Source organism: Notamacropus eugenii, chromosome 2, assembly GCF_028372415.1.
Source record: "Notamacropus eugenii isolate mMacEug1 chromosome 2, mMacEug1.pri_v2, whole genome shotgun sequence".
Classification (NCBI taxonomy): domain Eukaryota; kingdom Metazoa; phylum Chordata; class Mammalia; order Diprotodontia; family Macropodidae; genus Notamacropus; species Notamacropus eugenii.
The window spans coordinates 251,536,309-251,556,859 of NC_092873.1; the positions used below are offsets into that span (position 1 = coordinate 251,536,309).

A 20,551-nucleotide genomic window follows, 5' to 3' on the forward strand; every position below is an offset into this window, starting at 1 on the left:
TGTAACATTTTCTTCTAAGTTAAAATATCAGTATTTTATTATTAAAGGACCTTTCTTTCCTAATATAATCTGCTAGGACATTTTGTTGAGATAAGACTGATTTTTTTTTTTTAATTTGAAGACCTACTTTCATGCTAACTGAACCTCCCTTTCTTTCTCTTCCTTTTGCCCCCTTTTCTTTTCCTACTCTTTCATTTCTTTTTTCTTCCTCATATAATCTTTGAAAGTCTACTCTTTGTAAGGTACTAGGATAAGTGCCATGGGGATATAGAGATTAATAATAAGGACACATTCTCTGTTTTTACTAGTGGAGTTCAGACAGTTAAAAGTGCCAGGGGAAGAAACATAAACAGTTCAAAAGTCTCCTTCATCACTTGGACTCAAGAACACAGCTCTAGTCCATTGAATTCTGGGATTGGATTCAAAAGCCGTCTGAGTTATAGGCCCAGCTCTGCCATTAAGAGGCTGTATGACTTTGAGCAAGTTAGTTAACTTCTCTAGATCTCTTAATCCAATTCTCTCATGTTACAGATAAAGAGATTACCTCTAAGATGCTAACATCCTTAATGTTTAATGATTCATTACAGTTCATTTTCAGAATCTCCTTTGAAAGCTCTCTCTGTACAATAGGTCATCCTCCTATTGGACTGGAAGGGAAGGTGGGCTGGGTTTGTTAATATCCCCTAAGTATAAACTAGCAAGAAGTTTTTATGTGGGTTTTCTAAACTTCACTACGAACTTGGTTAGGACTTTCTAGATATCAATTTTCATGGAATCAAATGTTAGAGCTTTAAGGGATCTTAAAGAGCATCTTGTTCAATCGTCAATCCTGTTTGTTTAAACAAATAAGGAAACCCTAAGGGCCAGATAGCCAGAGAAGTTATATTACTCACGCAGGGTTGCGGAACTAACTCAATGATTCTTTCATTCAACACATCTTTATTCAACTACAAGATGTTAGTTTTCATTTCAAGTATCCTTATCCTGTACCAAAAGGGAAGCCTTCACTTCCTACACAAAGGAAGCATTCATTACAAAATTCTCAGTGTCTGGGGTTTGACTGTAAAATAGAATGCTCCTAGTAATGTGTATAATTTTGTGGAATTGATAATTAGTAGATGTCAATAGGAGAAGTATGATCTTTGGATGAATTTAATAAAGAAAACCATTTTTCTCTTGGATTTTTTCTCTTTTTTAACCTCTTGACACCATCAAGGAGGTTTTGGGTGGATTTGTGAATTATTCTCTTCAGCTCAACTTGGGAAAGAAGATTGTTTTCATTACTAATACTACTTTCCTTCTACTTTGGGGATCGTTCATAAATAACTCATTATGAAAGGGAGCTGTTTAAAGCAGATAATTGCTCATTAAGAGGCCTCAAAAAAATAAAAATAAAGGCTTTGAGTCAAAAGTCACTTCAAAATAATGTAGCAAGAATATTAATCTACCACTTTTATGTTCAGAAGGAAAAGGTTAATGGGAATTTTAATAGAAGTGTGCCTTAATAGAATTTGAAGTTAGCAAATTTGAAATAAAGTATTGTTTGGGTACAGATCTGGAGAGGCTGGATCTGTAAATGTTAAATTAGTTAAAAGAAAGGGGCCCCAGTTGTCTGTCCTTTGAATATGATGGAAATGCAACCATTGTTGTATTGCAGTTAACATTTCACAGTGCTTTGTGATGGCTAATTAGCTGAAAAACCCTTTTCAAATGTTACTTAGAATCTTGCCTAGTTCTTTGGCTCAAGAAACCAAGACTTGAGTTATTAAAGGCATTTCCCCAAGAATAATCACAAAACTGATATGTCCAAACTTAGATTAGATCTTTTACTAATGGTACAAAGATTGGCTATGGTCATTGCCTATAACAGATGGTAGACTCTTACAGTAAATATAATCCATTCCATTCATGTGGATATACCTGCTCGTTGCCCTTTGGCTGAAGATCTTGGTAATTTGGTCTTTTTGATTACCTTTTACATAGCTTGTAGACACACAAAAATAGGCAGCCTGTGTAGTTATCAAATTAGGATTTCATGTTTCAATTTACCCTGGCTAGATTTCTTAGGAGAAAAGGGTGGGAGAAAAGGAATTGGGTGTGGATTAGATTACTACCTTTAAAAAAAAAAAAAAGGTTTATCTCTCTTATCTCTCCCTCTCTCTCTCTCTCCCTCTCCCCCCCCTCCCTCCTTGCCTCCCTCCCTCTCCCCCCCCACAGGTTAAGTAGTCCAACCAACCCTCTCATTTTACAAATGAGGTGAGACACATGCTGAGTAACTTGCCCAGGGTCACACAGTGACAGAGCTAGAATTTGAACTCCTATTCTCTGACTCCAAGTCTAGCACTAAGAAGAAGGGAATTGTGTTTCATGACTTCTCAAAATCCCAAACTGATCATAATAAAATCCTCTGCCCATTATTTTTTTTTTTAAAGACTAGTCAGGTTCAGATTTAGTAAAATCACAATGGATACAGCAGTGTGCTTGGAATTGGAGGACTCATCTTCATGACTTCAAATCTGACCTCACACTTCTTGGCTATATGACTCTGGGCAAGTTACTTAAACCTGTTTGCCTCAGTTTCCTCATCTATAAAATGAGTTGGAGGACATGACAAACCATTCCAGTGTCTTTGCCAAGGAAACCTCAGTGGTGGGAAGGGTCACAGAGGGTTGGACACACAACAATGCTAAAGACAAAATCATGCTAAATTTAGGATTACTTTTGTGTAGTAACCAATAGAACCATCTTCATAGCTTTAATACCATAACCCATATCTGTTGGTGGTCCTTGAAAGCATGGGCTCCCAGTCCATCTCTGATGCTTACTTTTAATGTGACCACAAGCATTGTAAATGGAAACCAAGAAACACAACTGCCCTAAAGGGATATGGTCCTTTCAACATAGGCAGTTTTTCTAGAATGACAGCAACAATTATATTTAATCATTTATCTGTTAATCAAGGACCCTGGGTTCATCCCAACCAGTGCAGATTCCAGTCCTTCTTATAATCTTTTGTTTCAGAGTGCTGACTGAAGCTCATAGGACTTCCATGCCTTGGCTATGGACACACAGTGTCAGGAATGAGATGTGAAATCAGACATCCCCTAGTCTTGATACCTCTCAGTTATTTAATAAAATATAAATTATACACTTGAATCCTGTATATGGTAGAAATCTAAGTATATATCAATGAAGTAAGGTAATAGAGTAATCACATAAAACTTAATTAAGCTTTTTCAGGTCTCTAGGAAACAGGCTATGTATAAAAGGGAAGGAGCCAAAGGGGGAAAACAAAAAGTTAAAGGTGTCTGGGAAAGGACTGAATGGGGCGGGGGTTGGGGGGTTTCCCAGGATCCTGAGCTGAGGAAAGAATGGGGTCCTAGAGGCCAGGAAGTAGCCCAGCTCTGCACTGCCTTCTGTAAGTGCCATGGCTAATAACATGGATGTCATTACCAAAGCCTTCTTGACAGGTGTGAACCACTATAAATTGAATAATTGCAAGTCAAGAACTGTTTGTCTGGGTTTGAGTGCCAACACATAGAGGAAAACTAAACTTTTCGGGGAGCTGAGAGGGACACAAAGAGAAATGGATTGCTTCTCCACAGGGATCTTAGTTCATTTGAGATGACAGGCACATAAATAAATGACCAACAATACTGGGTTGTAAGTGATTAAAATGAACTATTTTCAGAAGCAGATGCATCCTGTTAAACATATATTTATATCCTTGTTAGACAGATTATTACCCCCTCCCTGTTTTTCCCCCCAGAGTTTAGACAAATTCAGGAGATGTTCCAGGGCTAGTTCCCATCAGATTGTTCTTTGGTATCACTGATAGCTAATTTTTACTATTCCTAACATTTGTTCTTTCACTTGTTATGGAAAGTGATAAGCTTATAGGGAGAGAGGGAAAGAAAGGAAATATATCATTTGGGGTGGGGGAGAAGACATCCTAGAAGAATCCAGAAAAGTTTCAAGGAGGGGAGATACTACTTATGCTGAGCCTTGAAAGAGAGAGGGGATTTCAGCAGGCCTCAGGAGCTCAGAATGGATTTTGGAGGAGGGGGGTATTGTTTTTTAATATAGACAGCTTTCACTCCTAATTGAGCCATGGGTTGTTAGACATTTAGCCTGATTGCTCTGCTGATAAACGTTTAGCCAGTTATTGGAAGCCCAGCATCAGATAAGTGTCTCCCTGTGAGCTCATGTGGATGAGATATCTTTCTATTATTAATATTTAACTCACAATAAAGTCACTAGGGAGTTTGTTAAAAGGTAGTTAGGTTTGCTGGGACTTTTTTTGAATGTTTATCTAAAAATATTAAAATAAAATTTTACATTCAAGTGTAAAATTTTGTCCTTTAAAAAAGAAAAACACAGGCATCAGGTTTGCTGTTTTTTTAATACCCACCTAAAACTTTATCCTTTAAAAAATGGGCATCCGATGTTAGATCTCCATTTCTATATGACTGAAATACAAAAGAGTAGTCCCTGGCTCTGTACCCTTGAGTGTGTTAAAGAGCAGATTAGACATCAGCTGCATTCCAGCATTTCCTTGCAACCCTCTCTTTTTAAATAAAAAGTTAATGTCTGTGACTTTTTTTTTTTTAGTACCACTTTGTATGTTCAAATGCCACACCTGCCACACTTAATTCTTAAGAACTAAACATTGCTTTTCTTTCCTTGCCCTTCACAAATGTAGGTGAACAGTGCTAATGACCCTTGGTCAAACTGGAATGCTGGCAAATCTGGGAACTGGGAAAGCACAGATGGCTGGGGAACCAAACCTGAAGGTGCCTCGGCTCAGAAAAACACTTCCAACAACTGGGACGCTGCCTTTGGTCATCCACAGGCTTACCATGGACCAGGTAAGAGAAGGCTATTCTGAGCCTTTGAAGGAAACAAGTCGTCCACATTAGTTATAAATTTTTATGCATGTGTTAAACTGTCCCTTATTATTATTTTACTGAGAATCTACAAGCCATTTTTTTGTTCTGCTGTGGCCAGATGTTGGCAGTTGACATTCTTTTCAAAGTACAGCCAAATGTCAATTATTCACGAAAGGATCATCTTCTTTGTAACACCTGAGGATGTCACCACCTCCTTTACTGCCCATCTGTGTCCTAGGATTACAGCAAGGAAGAGCTCAGGCCCTTTTTTGTGTCTCAAAGCTAAATGTAAAGTCTTGTCTTTACAAGTCTTTCCTTGGCTTTTGGTTGACGTGATTTGTGCCAGTTTATGCCCTGGCTTAGCAGAGGGAATTGAAAAATGACAGTATGGCAAGCTTTCAGAGGCACAACATAGAGGTAGATAGCCTTTTGACCTAAAGCAGAAACACTGTAGTTGAAAGTGCCAAGAAATTCAGACTACTGGCTGATTCTAGGAACTCGTCTTCTAGAATTCTCTGTTCTCTTCCTCTTACTTCACTTGTATAAATCTCATAGTTTCTATATAGTAAGGCTGAGTGCTTAAATCCATCATCATCCCCATGTAAAAACAGTCTGCTTTAAAGGAAGTTTGGAAGGAAACAGTTTTGAAAGTAACCTCTGCCACATGCACAAAAATATTTATAGCAGGTCTTTTTGTGGTGGTAAAGAATTGGAAACTGAGGGGATGCCCATCAGTTGGGGAGTGGCTGAACAAGTCGTGGCATTTGAATGTAATGGACTACTATTATATGTGCCATAAGAAATGATGAGCAGACAGACTTCAGAAAAACCTGGAAAGCAAAAGGAACAGAACCAGGAGAAGTTTGTGCACAGCAATAACCACAGTGTGCCAGAGTTTTTTCTGGTAGATTTGGATCTTCATAGCAATGCAAGGACTTAAAAAAAAAAATTTCCAACGGTCTTCTAAGGCAAAATGCCTTCCACATCCAGAGAAAGAACTTTGGGATTCAGTCGCAGAAGGTAGCAGATCATTTTTTTATGTGTGTGTTTAGTGTTTTGGTTTGTTATATGATTTCTCCCATTTATTTTAGTTCTTCTACACAGCATGACTGTAGTGAAAGTGTATTCAATAGGAATATATGTGTAGATCCTGTATAGAATTGTATGCCGTCTCAAGGAGGGAGGGGGGTGGTGGGAGGGAGGGAGGGAGGGGAAAAAAAAAATCTCAGTTTTACGCTAGTGATTGTAGAACACTAAAAATAAATATTAAAAAAAAAAAAGAAATGAACTTTGTATCAAAAAGATACAAAGACCATCCGTGATTCCAAAGGACCAATGATAAAGCAAGCAACCACTTCCTAACAGTGTGGTAATGGATTCAGGGTACAGAATGCTGTATGTGTGTTTGTTTAGAATATGGCCAATAAAGGAATTTGTTTTGCTTGACCAAGAAAAAAAAGACTAACAATAAAACATTTTAAGTGGAAAAAAAAACCTGGAAAGACTTACATGAACTGATGCTGAGTGAAATAAGCACAACCAGGCTTTGGTCTAAGGCTCATCTCTGATACTTATCCTGTTACCATGCCTACATATCTTAGCCTCTTGGAGCCTTTGTCTCCTCATGTGTAAGATGAGGTTAATAAAAATACAGTAACAGCTACATTGTGCAGTGACTGACTCTGATAGACTTAGGTCTTCTCAGCAGTGCAAAGATCTAAGACAACTCCCAAAGACTCACCATGAAAAATGCTCTGCACATCCAGAGAAAGAACAAAGACCATTTAGACTCCAAAGGTCTAAATGCAGATTAAAGCATGTAATTTGCTCTCTTTGTTGTTTTGTTTTGCTTCTTCTTTCTCTTGATTCCTTCCATTAGTTCTAATTCTTATTTTAAAAAAAACTAACCTTTGAAATTATATGTTCTTTTTAAAGGGGAAGGAAATAGAAAATGGAGATTCAGTTTCCTGCATAGCACTTTTTTTGTGTTGTGTTCCATATTTGGAGATGCTATTTTTTGTGGCTGTTTAAGTCCAAAATAAAAAATAGTGAAACAACAACAACAAAAAGAATCTGTTGCTCCTCACCAGAGATGTAACGTCATAGACTGGCTAGGACAGAGCATAGACTAAAGACTGAAATTGGAGGAAAGGGAGGGAGTTCTATCTGTTTTAGGCACCATTTTCCCAGAGAATCTTAGCATTAGAAGTCATTTAGTAAGACCTCCAGACCTGGGCAGGAATCCATCCCCCTCCTCAACATACCTGACAGGTGGGCTTTCAGATAGAGGGTGTCACCCCACCCTGAGCCAGCTAAAGCTAAAGAAAGATCTCAGTAGGCAGCTCATTGACTTTTGGGGCAACCCAGATTTTGAGAAAATTCTTCCTTTATTGAGTCAAAAAGGTCCACTCCACTGGTCTTATTTCTCCTTCCCTTAGACGGAGTAAGTATTATCCTCTCATACTGTGCACACTGTAACTCTCATTTAGTCAGGGCTTTTGTACTTACTACCTCTGTAATCTTAGGCAAATAACCTCTCCAAGCCTTGGTTCATCTAGACAACGGGAGGGAGGGGAAAGGCCTTGGCACATAGTAGATGCAAACAGGTTGAGTGACTTGCCCAAAGTCACATAAGTAGGAGGTATATGATGACCCGTCACTCTATCCACAGAGCCACCCCATGTTCCTAAAATGAGGAGGCTGAGCTTGATGACTCTGTTCTCCTTCTGCAATCTTCCCAATGACATTTGTCTTCAGATATTGGATGACAGCTATCACGTCCCTCTGAGTTTGACTTCTTTAAGCTAATTATTCCAAGTTTCTTCAAGCAAAGGCTATTTCAGATCTTCCCAGCATCCTGGTCACCCTCCTTTAGAATAGTTCTTTTGGTCCATGTCTTTTACATTCTGGTTCCCAGAACTGATGAGAGGAGGTGTGGCCTGACCTCTTCTGGGTCCACCTTTCCTATCGGTGAATACTGTACATCTAATGATGCAGCCCAAAATTATGTTGAGCATTGTGGTTCAGTGCAAAGAGTATGAGACTTGGTGTCAGGTAAGGCCTTGGTCCAAGTCTCATCTCTGATACTTACTCTGCTACCATGGCTATGTATCTTAGCCTTTTGGAGCCTCTGTTTCCTCATGTGCAAGATGAGAATAACAAAACCTGTAATAGCTACCTCACAGGGCTGTTGTAAAGATCAAATGACCTGGTGTGTACAGAGCACTCTGTAAACCTTAAAGCAGTCTGTAAAAGGCAGCTGTCATTATCCTTATCATTATTGCTAGCCTCTCTGAAAACCACATTACATATTGGCTCGTACCAAGCTCATAGCCAAGCTAAAACTCTGTCTTTGTTCAAATCACCTTGGTGTTCGTCTTTCCTTTGTTTCTTTTTCGTCTCTTATATCCAGTGAAGCCCCTTTGGAGTCTTCCTCAGTAATCTATCAAATTCATCCCCTCCTCTCAGTTCCCACTTTAGTGTCGGCCACCTGTCTGGGCTGTAACCCCTTAACATGTCTTCCTCCCTCCACCTTCTTCCCTGCTCCAATCTGACCTTCATAGTTCCACATCGTGGCATGAAAGCACTCTACCAGCCAATATTATCCTCTCTCTCTCTCTCTCTCTCTCTCTCTCTCTCTCTCTCTTTCTCTCTTTCTCTCTCTTTCTCTTTCTCTCTCTCTCTCTTTCTTCCCCCTCTTCCCCTCCCTCTGTCCCTCTTCTTTTCACCAGGCTAGAAATGGAGCAGCCATTCATTCACAAGCCCATTCATATTCCTGATTGTCACAGAAGCTTTGACCATCATTTGGCTCTCTTTGGTCAGCCTGTTGACCCTTTGCTTCTGGAGCCTCATGATTATATTAGGGTTCTACTTAATTCAAGTTCCCAGTCTATTTTAGTCCTGCTATCACTCAGGACTCTGGAGCTTAGCCAGTTCACCAGTTTCAGCCTCCCCAAGCAGCAGGAGTTAAAGGCTTTCATCACCACACCCAGCATCATTCTACCTTTCAAACTTTTATCTCATGCAATTTCTTTCCACACGTCCTATACTTCAGCCAAATTGGTCCACTCACCATTGGTCATGCATCTCCATATATCAGTTCCCCTGAATTTAGGATAGCCTCTCTCCTATCTTGAGTTCCTACACACCTTTTAAAGCCTATATTGCCTTATACCTTAACAAAAATTAGCCTTGCAGATACTTATCCAGTTGTGCCATCAAGATGGGAGCAAAGTCCTATGGAAGTGGGTATAGGACAAGTGGTACCAAGAGGTGGGAGAAGAGGATAAAAGGAACATGGGAGACAAAACGGCCAGTTTCACAACTTTGCCTTAGACCTTCTTGGCAGGTCATACTGTGTGAGATGAGAACGTGAGGGTGGACAGACTCTTGATCTCTGAAAACCTTACTTTGTATTCACCATGCTTCTATTCCATCTTCTTGCACTTGGCTGATCTCTTTTCTTTCCCTTCTCTTCCCCACAGCAGCTGCCGGGGATGAGGATGACTGGGATGAAGATTGGGATGACTCCAAGTCATCACCTCCTACTTATTTTAAGGACGTAGAGTCTACTGAAGCCAGAGGAGCCCAGCGAGGCAATGCTCGTGCTGGTGGTGCTTCTATGAAGATTCCACTTAACAAGTAAAGTCAAAAAAAGAATCTTGGCTCTTTTAGTCTTGAATAATAACTTGAAAGTTTTTAACCACTAACAATGTATCAGCTTTTATTTGTAGGGCAGATTTTTTTTTTATCAGTCTCTTTATATTGAACTTAATGACATTTGAGAGGCAACCTCCCGTAGTGTACAGAGCACTGGGTCTGGAATCAGGAAGACCTAGGTTCAGATCCTCCCTCAAGATCTGAACTAAGCTAAATGACCCAAGGCAAATCATTTAACCTCTCTGAACCTCAATTTCCTTCTGAGTACAGTGAGGGAGTTAGAGCTTCTAAGGTCTCTTTAATCTCTAAATCTTATTCTATTCTATAATCCTGTCATCTGGATCACTAAAATATTCAGAGATGTTATTGTAAAAAACTCATTAAATATTGAGTTTTTCTTCATGATGTCAAATAAAAAAAACTATAGCACATCAACTTAATTTCCCTTTTAGTTTTCTCCCATTTTACAGATAATACTTTTGAAAGTCCATAACCATCAAGGTTGCTGCTTTATTTTGTTATTGCTGTTCAATTAACCATTTATCTGGTACTTTACTTTTCTAATGAAATTATTTGTAAAGCTCCTTCCTTATTGGGAATAGTGCGTTTTATCATAGTGGGATTTTATGGTAAAGAACAAGGGAGAACAGAATTGTACAGTGCAATGAGCATTGGATCTGCAGTCAGAAGACATGGGTTCAAACCCCACTTTCCATTAACACAGAAAGATAGCTGAATTCAGATGAAATAGAATGATCAACGTTGGCCTCAAAGGTTAAATAAAACACAGTTCGCTTCTCTTGGTAGAGAGGTGGGAGACTACAAGGGTTGAAGACCCCTTTTTTAGATAGTTGAGAATGTTTTAAATCATCTAATATGTATAAATCATTGGTTAATCTATTAATGTACTACTGATGAGCAGTGTCTATACTTAACATTGTTTAACACTAAACTTTTTAACTGTTAAATTTGCTTTGAACCAAATTTTTGTTGCATATGTACTGACTTGTGGACTATAAATACCAAGTCAGATTAACATAAAGTGTAGCTCTTTTTAGAACATGTCACCGTTTTCTGAACATAGCTACTCTCCTTCTAAGACTAGAACGTGACTAGAAGGGACCTTGTTCAAAAAATTTGAGTGTCTTGGTCAGTGGTGACTGAGTTGAATTGTATTGTTTTGGTCAAAGAATCAAGCATGCTGTGCCTCTAAGGCAAAGATCTTTCCATTCTAAAGAAGGCCATTGTAATAATAATGTTCCAAGTTAGCATGCCTCTATGTACATAAATGGATATATGTTATAATATGACTTACTGGAAAAATTACTGCCAAAAAAAAAAAACCCCTAAACACCCAGATAAAGGGCATCCCCTGTGCAGTAGTCACCTTTGGGAGATTGCATACTTATGCCATGGTTGTTGATATCGCTCAAAAACATTTTTGTAATGCCTTTCCAAGCCTGTAGCATGTTCTGTTGAATGTCCTCAGTAACGGCAAAACTACCAAAGGTGAGTTTGATTTTTGGAAGCAGCCAAATGTCACTTAGAGGCAGTGAGGTGGGTAATTGAGCTAAATGATACTGCTTTGGTCAAAAATGAAATTATGAGGGAAGAAGATTGATTTTTTTTCTTTGATTCTCAAAGAGGTTTTCCAAAAATGTTTTGAGTAATGGGGTTAACATTGGAGTGATTTAATTAAAACCCCCACTCTGTTCCCAAATGCCAATTTTAAGAACACTCATTGAAATGCATAAGGCCTTGGATGCTTGTTTAAATATAATAACCAAGTCTCCTTTCCTGTTAGTCACACCTCCTTGTGTGGCCAGCTCAGGCTTCTAAGAGTTCCCTCATCTAGCCTGAATGAAATTTTCCAAATTGTCCCACTGCCCTTTATTGGGTGATAGGATTTTGTAGATTTAAAATAAACAGTATCCCTGTAAATGTAACAACATCTTCTGGAATAAAACTATTTTCTTAGTAGCTGCAGCTTGATTAAATGACTCATTGGCCATTGAGCAATCTGATTGGAGCAGGTATCGCTTACCACACCAGTTTCTAGTGAGTGCGTGCGTCTGAAAGACAGAACAAGGTGAAAATTGTTTCTAAAAAACAAATAGAAATGGAAGGGTTTAAATTCGTCTAAGGAAAGATTGGGGAACTCAATAGCATTTATTTCTGTGATTAGATTTCCTGGATTTGCAAAACCTGGAATGGAACAATACTTATTGGCAAAGGAGCTAGCAAAACCCAAAGAGAAAATTTCCATCATTGTAAGTTTTTGGTTATTTTGTGTTTTTTTCTTTCTAAATAAGCTATTTTAACAATAACTTTAGTACTAAGAGAATTATGTTTCCTTTGTGAAGGGTCTGAGATATACATGCCCTAAATAATTGACATTATCCTTTAGTATTTAAGAATGCTAGAGATAATTAGACTTTTAGTACCTTCATCTGTGTTCTCTAGATCTGTTTTTTTCTCTTTTTAAGACTATTAGTGGTAAGAGTATCATAACTATAGATCACATTGGAAAATCCTTTTTACCAGACCTTTGAGATGAGTAAATAAGCTTAATTTTCATGCCTGAGTTTATAGCCTAGAAAGACAAACATGCAGTATGAGAACACAGCCCTTTCTCTAATGTCAATAGTAATCAGGCTTTTTACCATCTGTAACACGAAGATAAGAACTGAGCACATTAAAAAACTGGTATTTAAAGATACCATTGATGATATTAGTCTAGAACTGTGTCCTTCACTTAATATTTACATAACTCACCCATAGAGCACTGGGATTTAATCCACAAATTATGATGACAGATAAGAACGCCACACAGCTCAGGACATCCCAGCTTTGTGTCCCAAAACAAATATATTTCAGGAATGGGAGCCGTGGGTTTATGCTCCCTCTATTCACTTATCCCGTATTGGTATGATGACTGAAGAAGCCTTTATCACAGTAGCCACAAGCCCCAAGTGGAGATAGAGAACACCTTATTTCATCACAAGATCTGGGTAGAGGAGTAGAAGTTGTAAAAATGTGTATTCTCCATTACTTGCACCCACAGTCTTTTGATAAGTTTTGAGATTCTGTGAATTTCCAAAATGGGAAAATGAGACTAAGATTTCTCAGTAGTCTGCTATTCCTAAAACCATATTAGGAGCAAATGACCAGGGTTTGCCCTCATTAACCTATGAAAGAGTCTCTGTCACCATCTCATGCCAACGGCCTGAATTCCTAATTATGTCATACAAATTCTAGGTAGGAAAATTTATTTTAAAGTTGCTCTTCCCATTGAAGATAAACAGTAAACTTTAAAGCTTTCTAAATTAAATTTATGTAGAATTCAGAGTAAAAACAAATATATATTCATAAATAAAACATTCTTTGAGTATGGTACCTAATAAGGAAAAAAGATCTGACCCACAATGTGTGTATGTTACATCCATGAGATGTAGCAAGGAGATTTCTACTGGAAGGGCCTTCTGTCCTGAAAAGAGAATCTTTAACCCTTGACTGACCGATCATACCAGTTAGGATTCTCTATGCTCCTCTGTAATGAAAATAATTTTTTTAAGTTAATTTATTCATTTTTAGTTTTCAGCATTCACTTCCAGAAGTTCTAAATTTTCTCCTCCCCCTTCCCCAAGATACCATACAATCTGATACAGGCTTTACATATACATTCCTATTAAACATATAAGAAAATAATTTTTATGGGATACTCTGCATGCAGGTTGGAGATTATGGCCCAATGTGGGTTTACCCCACCTCTACGTTTGATTGTGTTGTAGCAGATCCCAGGAAAGGCTCCAAGATGTATGGTTTGAAGAGTTACATCGAGTATCAGTTGACAGCCACGGTAAGTTCCTCAAATTCTTGTCAAAGCTAGAAGTGTATTTCTTTTAACACTTGTAGTTCATTTTTCTAACTCTTTCTTTACATGGTGTTGATCTATTTGTTTTTCCCTTTCTCCGTCCTTATTTTACAGAATACTAATCGATCTGTCAACCACAGGTATAAGCACTTTGACTGGCTCTACGAGCGTCTTCTGGTTAAGTTTGGCTCAGCCATTCCAATCCCTTCCCTCCCAGACAAGCAAGTTACAGGTGAGTATGTTGCAGACCTGGGCCCAGCAACTGTAGGATGACTTGAAGAAGGAAGGGTTGATCCTGCTACAAAACCAGTCTTTGAATGATTTGAAAAAGTCACCAGGTGAATCATAAAATGTCCATAGCATCTAGGTGGTGCTATCATGCACGGAGCCCTGGGTTTGGAATCTGGAACACCCCAGTTCTACCCTGCCCACTTACTAGCTGGATGACTCTGGCAAGTCACTTGACCTCTGTTGGACTCAATTTCCTTATCTATAAAATGGAGGTACTAATAGTACCTCCCTCCCAGGGTTATTGTGAGGATAAAATGAAATAATGCTTGTACAGTACTTAGCACAGTGCCACGCATATAGTAAGTGCCATATAAGTGTTAACAATAAGAACATTGTTAATGGCTGTCATTACTATTATTATTCCAAATAGAAGTATCATTTGACTTTTCACTACTATTGTGAAGTTGCCTCCAGTCTGGAGGAACAGAGTCTGTGATTTGGGAGAAATTCTTAGTGAGAAGTCTATCCTAATTATTATCATTTATTATTACTATTAATATTTTAAAACCTCCTGAGAGCTCTTCTGATCCATCTCAGGGGCTTCCAAGGAGTTTTAGTGAAACAAAATATAACAAAGTATAAAATATAACCATAGATGCAGAGGCTTAGCAGAAGGGCTTAATGTTAATATGTACAGGAAGTTGTTCTTAAAATTCTCTAGCTTTTATTATGTGTTTGTATGGCCATCTCCCTGAAAAAAAAAGGCAGGAAATAACTTTTTTAAAAAGTTCCCATTTCCAGAGGGCTTTAAGGTTTACAGAGCACTTTTCTCTAACTGCCTAGTGTAAGGTAGGTAGGGCAATAATTAATTACTCCACTTTTCAGACGAGGAAACTAAGGCCTAGGGAAATCAGTTCCCATCTGTGGTCACACAGTGCTGTCAGAATCTAGATGCCATGTCTCTAAAGTCTGCTTGACTTCCCACATCACCAGATATTTTATAAAGACTTTCTTTAAATGGCTTTATCATATCTTTTCACATACAGTAAATATTTATGTAACATATAAAACTGTAGAATACAATAGTGTAACAAATGTAATAATTACAATAGTGATTCTCCAGTGTGTCTTTCATTAACATGTTGCAGAAATCCTTGAAAACCATTTTAACTAGTCTTATATAAAAACATTTCGTCAGCCTGTCAAGAATTCACGTAAGTAGAAAAACTGTGGCTCTCTCTAAAATTGTGATAGCTGTGTTCCACTTTGAAGAACACATTTTAGCTTCTTTTCAGTCTAATTATTTGAATCTGAACACAAAAATAATCCACCCTAGTTTTTTTCCAATCATAGCTAGTTTGTATATTCCTAAAGTTAATTTTTTTAAGTTAATTTCATTTTTATAAACAAATTTGTTTAAATTCCTTTGACTATTCTAGATGTGTCACACACACTAGCCTCCCAAAGTAACAGGATTTACTGAGCTAACTTTTGTGTGGAGGGTGGTATTGTTTTTTGGTTTTTGTGGGGTTTTTAATGTAATTCTGGGTTTATCAGGAATCAAATGCTTAATGTAGAAGTTATTTCATGCACAGTGAATGATATTTTCAAAGCAGGGTGGGTACCTCTATCCCAGTCCTTCCAATGCTGTGACTCAGTGTTGTTTTTTAAAGGCAGTCAGCCAGCCAGCCAGCCAGCAGTGTGCCACTTGAAAGCAATAGCTCCTCTATCTGAAGAAAGATGAGCATTGATTCATGCCGAGGAAACTGAAAAGCCCGGAAGTGACTTTCTCTTCCCCTTCCTCCCCTGTTGGCCTCCTGCCCAGAATCCCCCTAGCATTATTATATGAAGATACTCTTATCACCTAAACCCTTGAATACCCAATGAGTGGCAAGGAGAGGCGGAAAGGCATTTCTATATACTTCAGAATTAATCCATGAAGAATTCAACTTATCTTAATCTGAATTATTTTTTTTGCTTGTTTTAAGATTGAGTTCTTTCTGAGATATTACGAATTAGGCATTTTTGTTCCTTGGTTGTGCCAACTGTTCCATTTGTTTTGTGAGAGGATTAAATGAGGCTCTTTAGAAATAGGAAAAATTCACCTTTTGATGAACTCTGTAAGGTCTTATTTTAAAATGCCACTGGACAGAGAGTTAGGTCATAGTTGAGACATACTTATTCTGCCAGAAAAATGAGTTCTGGGTAATTTTTTGGTAGAAAATGAACATTAATGTACTGCTGGTGATGAGGTAAATGGACTGTAATGCTTTCTTCCCTAATATGAAACTCGAAGCAACATGATTCCATGTTGAACTCCAAAGTTAATTATTTAAAACCTTTAAGAACATGGTATTGCTTCCCTGAATCTCTCTCTAAGAGAAATGCTCTTGCTGTTATTTAAGCAGCTTTATTTTGTTTCTGTGAAGTTTACATTAACCTGGCACTATTTGGGGGGCCCTCTCCCCCAGGAGATTAAGGATGTCATGAAATAATGGTGTGTAGGCTGCTAAAGGAAGGGCCGTGGACACTGCTATATTTAGTTGTGTAAGTCATTATAATCTGGTGGCATGAATCTCAAGGACCATCTTACGTCTAAAAGGAACCTTTCTGAAATCAAAAAATCTTAAGATGCCATTATTTTTTAAAAACATGCTTTGAGCTATATTTCCAAAGCAGAATTCCAAGCTGCCATTTTGTTTTTATTTCTGTAGGTACAAGGATATTGGTTAATGAGATAAAGTATTTATGTCACTTGAAAGAAAACTTTAATATTATAGTTGTTTAGTCTTCTTATTTATGCCGTACCCACCTTTAAGAAGTCCAGAATGTCAAGAGAAATTCACTTAATGTGTAGTTGAATGAACTGTACCCACTGAAAATTCCATTTTTAACAGTTTTTTCTAATTCTTGACAAGAGGAAAATATTCTATACACACGAGTGAAGGATTTGAACTAAAAATGAACATTGCATGATATTTTTTCCTCCAATAGATATTAAGTCATGACGAATTTAATAGGTAAAAGGGGAATTTAGTAAATAATAGCTGAAATTATTTATAAAGGCTTTTGATGTTCTACATTATCTCATTTGAGCTTCACAACAGTGCTATTACAGGTGTTATTGAAGATCATCTGAATTATCATTTCTTTTTCCCATTGAGGAAAGAGCCCAAGAGGAAGTCAGTTGTAAAGAACCTATGAGAACCAATACGGAATTTTTCCAACAGAAAACTTGGGCATAGAACTATCCAAAATCCTAGTGTCAGTTGCTAGCAGAGCCTCAGCTTATATAGTAACCTACAGATGAACTTGGTAATAACCTTTAAAAGTTTCTGCCTTTTCAGCCTCTCACAGCCAAATACTAAATATTCCATTGTGTACAATGTAATGGCAGACATATTTCAGTTCTATGTGGATTTCTGTCTTCTTTTAAAATAGTCAAAAACAATTTAGCCCTTGATATTCATGCAATATTTCCTTTTGATACAAAAAAAAATTTCATCATCCCCTCGGTCCATTTTTGTCTGATTAACTTTGCTTTACGATTGTCTCTTAAGGTACTACATTTATTTATAGGCAAGAAGTCATCCTTTGTAAGCATTCTGTATTGTAGTCTTCCTCCACAAAATCTAGGGAAGTATTTCCCAGTAGTGCATTTGTTCCATAGTTAGGTATTTGTGGTTTTCAAGGCAGTTTCCAAAAGGCAGAAAGAGAAGAATTTATGCATTGGTTCCCGTGGTGTTTGCACAGTTCTTGTGTTTATAGAAAATGACTACATGCAGCATTTTTGAGAGGTTAATTTCTACAAATATAAAATTTGGCACAAATAGTCTGTGTGTCTGTGTGTCTGTGTGTGTCTGTGTGTGTGTCTTTTATTTACTTTTACCCAGGAACTGGCATAATGTTACTGGCATGCTCCATTAGATTCAATTACATTTTGCTCTGAGGTAGCTGAGTGCTTTGGAGGTCCTTCAAGAAAATAGCACTCAGGCTGTGATTGTTGATTCTGTCAGATACAACAAGATGGCATATTGTGTTGCTGAATGCATTGCTGTTAGCAAACGTATTCTGTTTTCAAAAACTCAAAAAAAAGAGCCTTTCTCATTCTTCCCCCCACATGGGCTTTGAGCACTCAACTAGTACTTTGTGTTTTAGGCTTGCCAGAAGTTCCCATGGGGGGGAGGGGTTGGTTTTTTTCTAATAAATAGTTTTTGCTTTTTATTAAGCAGTTGCATATATGGCCTTCCCATTGCTCCTAACAAGTAATGATGCCTTGAGGCAAAACAGCATTGTTTATCCTAATGTGACTCTTGTAGGTCGCTTTGAAGAAGAATTCATAAAGATGCGAATGGAAAGACTTCAGGCATGGATGACGAGAATGTGTCGCCATCCTGTCATCTCAGAAAGTGAAGTTTTTCAGCAGTTCTTGAATTTCCGGGATGAAAAGGTAGGCCATGACTTTATGACAGTCTTTCAGATACTGAAGAGCCAAGTTCAACATCAGCCAAAAAATCAGAGTTTTAATATTTGCTTTTATTAAATGCAATGAATGAGAACTTGTCTCCTGATCATTCTTTAAAACACAAGAGGAAATTCACGTGAACCTGTAGCAGGAGGGAGGAATTAGGTATCATAGAAGATGCCTCCCTTTGCCCTAGAACTGAAAGAAATCCGAGATCAGTGTCTCCCTAGGGGTTTTTTGAAATAGGCTGGATCCTTAACACTTCTAGATACTCTAGGTTGTAAAATCAAGGAAATGGACTAGATGACATCTTAGAGTGACTTCCAACCTTCTTGTCTTATAAGAAAATTAAACAGAAGACAAAAAAGATTTATAAGCCTGCTCATATTTTAGTACTACACTTTCTGATGGGCAACTTGACTTTTGTGATAAACAGAAAATGTGTGTTGGTCTTTATGTCCCTGGTAGGCAACCATTGTTATGTTAGTGGCGACCTACTTTTCATTAAGAGTAAGAGAACAGTTGCTTATAATACATTACTGTCAGTTTTGGAAATGGTTTTTTCTCTAAGGAAAGTTTTTAAGCATTCTTGGAGTCAAACTTAAGATATTGATATTTTCTTCTTATTCTTGGAAAGTGTCCAATAACAAAAAAAGTATTGCCTTTTTCATGCCCTTTGATCTAGTAATCCCACCAATGGTCATTTATCTCTGGCAGATCAAAGACAGAAAGTGTTCTCTTTTATAGACAGAGACAGAGACAGACAGAAAGAGAGAGAGATCACGTAGATGATACATATAACACATCAATAATGACATACATAAAATTTTATATGTGTGAGAGAGATACAGATATCCGTATGATTAATAACCAGGACTGGTAATTGTAATTACTCAGAGTCTAGCTTTATTTTAGGGAATTTTAAAGTTTACACTATTACGAAAAAAATATATATTTTATATAAATATAGTCAAGCAGCACTTTTTTATGATGGTAAAGAACTGGAAATAAAATGATTGCCCCCTGGCTGAGCAATAGCATAGTTGGCATATGATAGAATGAACAAATAAAAATCTGTTTTTTAAACATGTCTTGTATTTTCAAGCTCTGTGTTAATAATAAGTTCAGAGGATGCAAATAGAAAAGTAAAACAGTCTTTGCTTTCAAGGATTTCACCTTCTGTTAGGGAGACATGACACATAGAGGGTCTAGATTCAGAGTAGATGGCAGTGCTTATGGTGGTCAGCGTTACAGTAGCTGGTAAGACCAGCCATTCTACCCAGTAGTGGAATATTAATTTGCAATAATAAATGACAACAGTGAGGAATTCAGAGCAACATGGGATTTATATAAACTAATGCATATTGAAATAAGCATAGCCAGAATAATAATATATCCATTGCTGTGCATTTTACTTACAATAGCGTTAATTTTAAAGCCACTAAAAAGAAAGCTGTTCTCTTGAGTAATTGTGACAGTAGTCTTAGTCACAGAGAACTTAGGGGAAAACAGAATATTGTCTAGGTTTTTAGAAGTGGATGCTGTATCAGTGTTTTTGCTTAAGTCTTTTCTGGAAAGGAGATGTCAGCTCTAAGAAGGGGAGTTGTGGGCAGTGGAGTGGTCAGTACAAAAGGCATCAGTAAAAGTCTTGCAAAGAAAAAAATATGAGTTATATCAGAAGCAACAAAGTATGGATGAAGTATATAAATCCTATAAAGTGAATCAAACTACTTTGACCTTTTTAGACTCTAATTGCAGCAGCCCTCCTTGAGTCTTTGTTTTGGCTCCAGTACGCTAACTGACTTCTTAAGATGCATTTCTTGTTAGGTGAACACTTGATTACAAAACATAATTATGAAGCCAAATTAAGTATTCCTTCTTCTCTCACTGGTTTGTGTATGTGTGCATGCTGTGAAGAAATGAGAAGACAATGGTGTCCTTCACATTTGTTTGTGTATTTACATATCATGAGTGTTGTCTGCAGGATTGCTATGGAAAACCTGAATGGCATACTTAAAGCAATGTGATGATTTTCTTGTGTGGATTGTAAAAATTGGTCTCATAATTTTGCATTGTATCATGTAGAATCATGTGATATATGTGGCTAAAGTGCTGGGCCAGGGAATGAGATCTGAGTTCAGATGTGGCCTTTGAGGGTCTCACTTTATAAGTCACTTCATCTTTTGAGTGCCTGACAAACCCAGAGGTTAGAATTTATCAGTTATCCCAATGAGAGTTATGAATGAGTTGTTGAAATTTCACCACCTGGACAAAATTACAGACCCTTCAAGTGTAGGATGGTTGCTGTGTGCAGGACTCCCTTCTACAACCGCTCTGAAAAACAGATATCCTATCTCAGCTTGAACTTCTGAGGATAGAGAGCTCAGTCTCTCATATTCCAGCTTTGGACAGCTCTAAGAGTCATTAGGAATT

General features: G+C 37.6%; 1 protein-coding gene across 2 annotated transcripts in view; it reads left to right on the top strand.

The window, feature by feature from the left end:
- Positions 1–20,551, top strand: part of SNX9 (sorting nexin 9) — a 110,784-nt gene that overhangs the window by 61,756 nt on the left and 28,477 nt on the right. For both annotated transcript variants that reach the window (XM_072643787.1, XM_072643786.1), the window contains 6 exons: positions 4,703–4,868; positions 9,374–9,530; positions 11,734–11,818; positions 13,282–13,407; positions 13,537–13,654; positions 17,973–18,103. In XM_072643787.1, the coding sequence (XP_072499888.1) occupies positions 4,703–4,868; positions 9,374–9,530; positions 11,734–11,818; positions 13,282–13,407; positions 13,537–13,654; positions 17,973–18,103 (783 nt within the window). The remainder of the gene's footprint in view (positions 1–4,702; positions 4,869–9,373; positions 9,531–11,733; positions 11,819–13,281; positions 13,408–13,536; positions 13,655–17,972; positions 18,104–20,551) is intronic.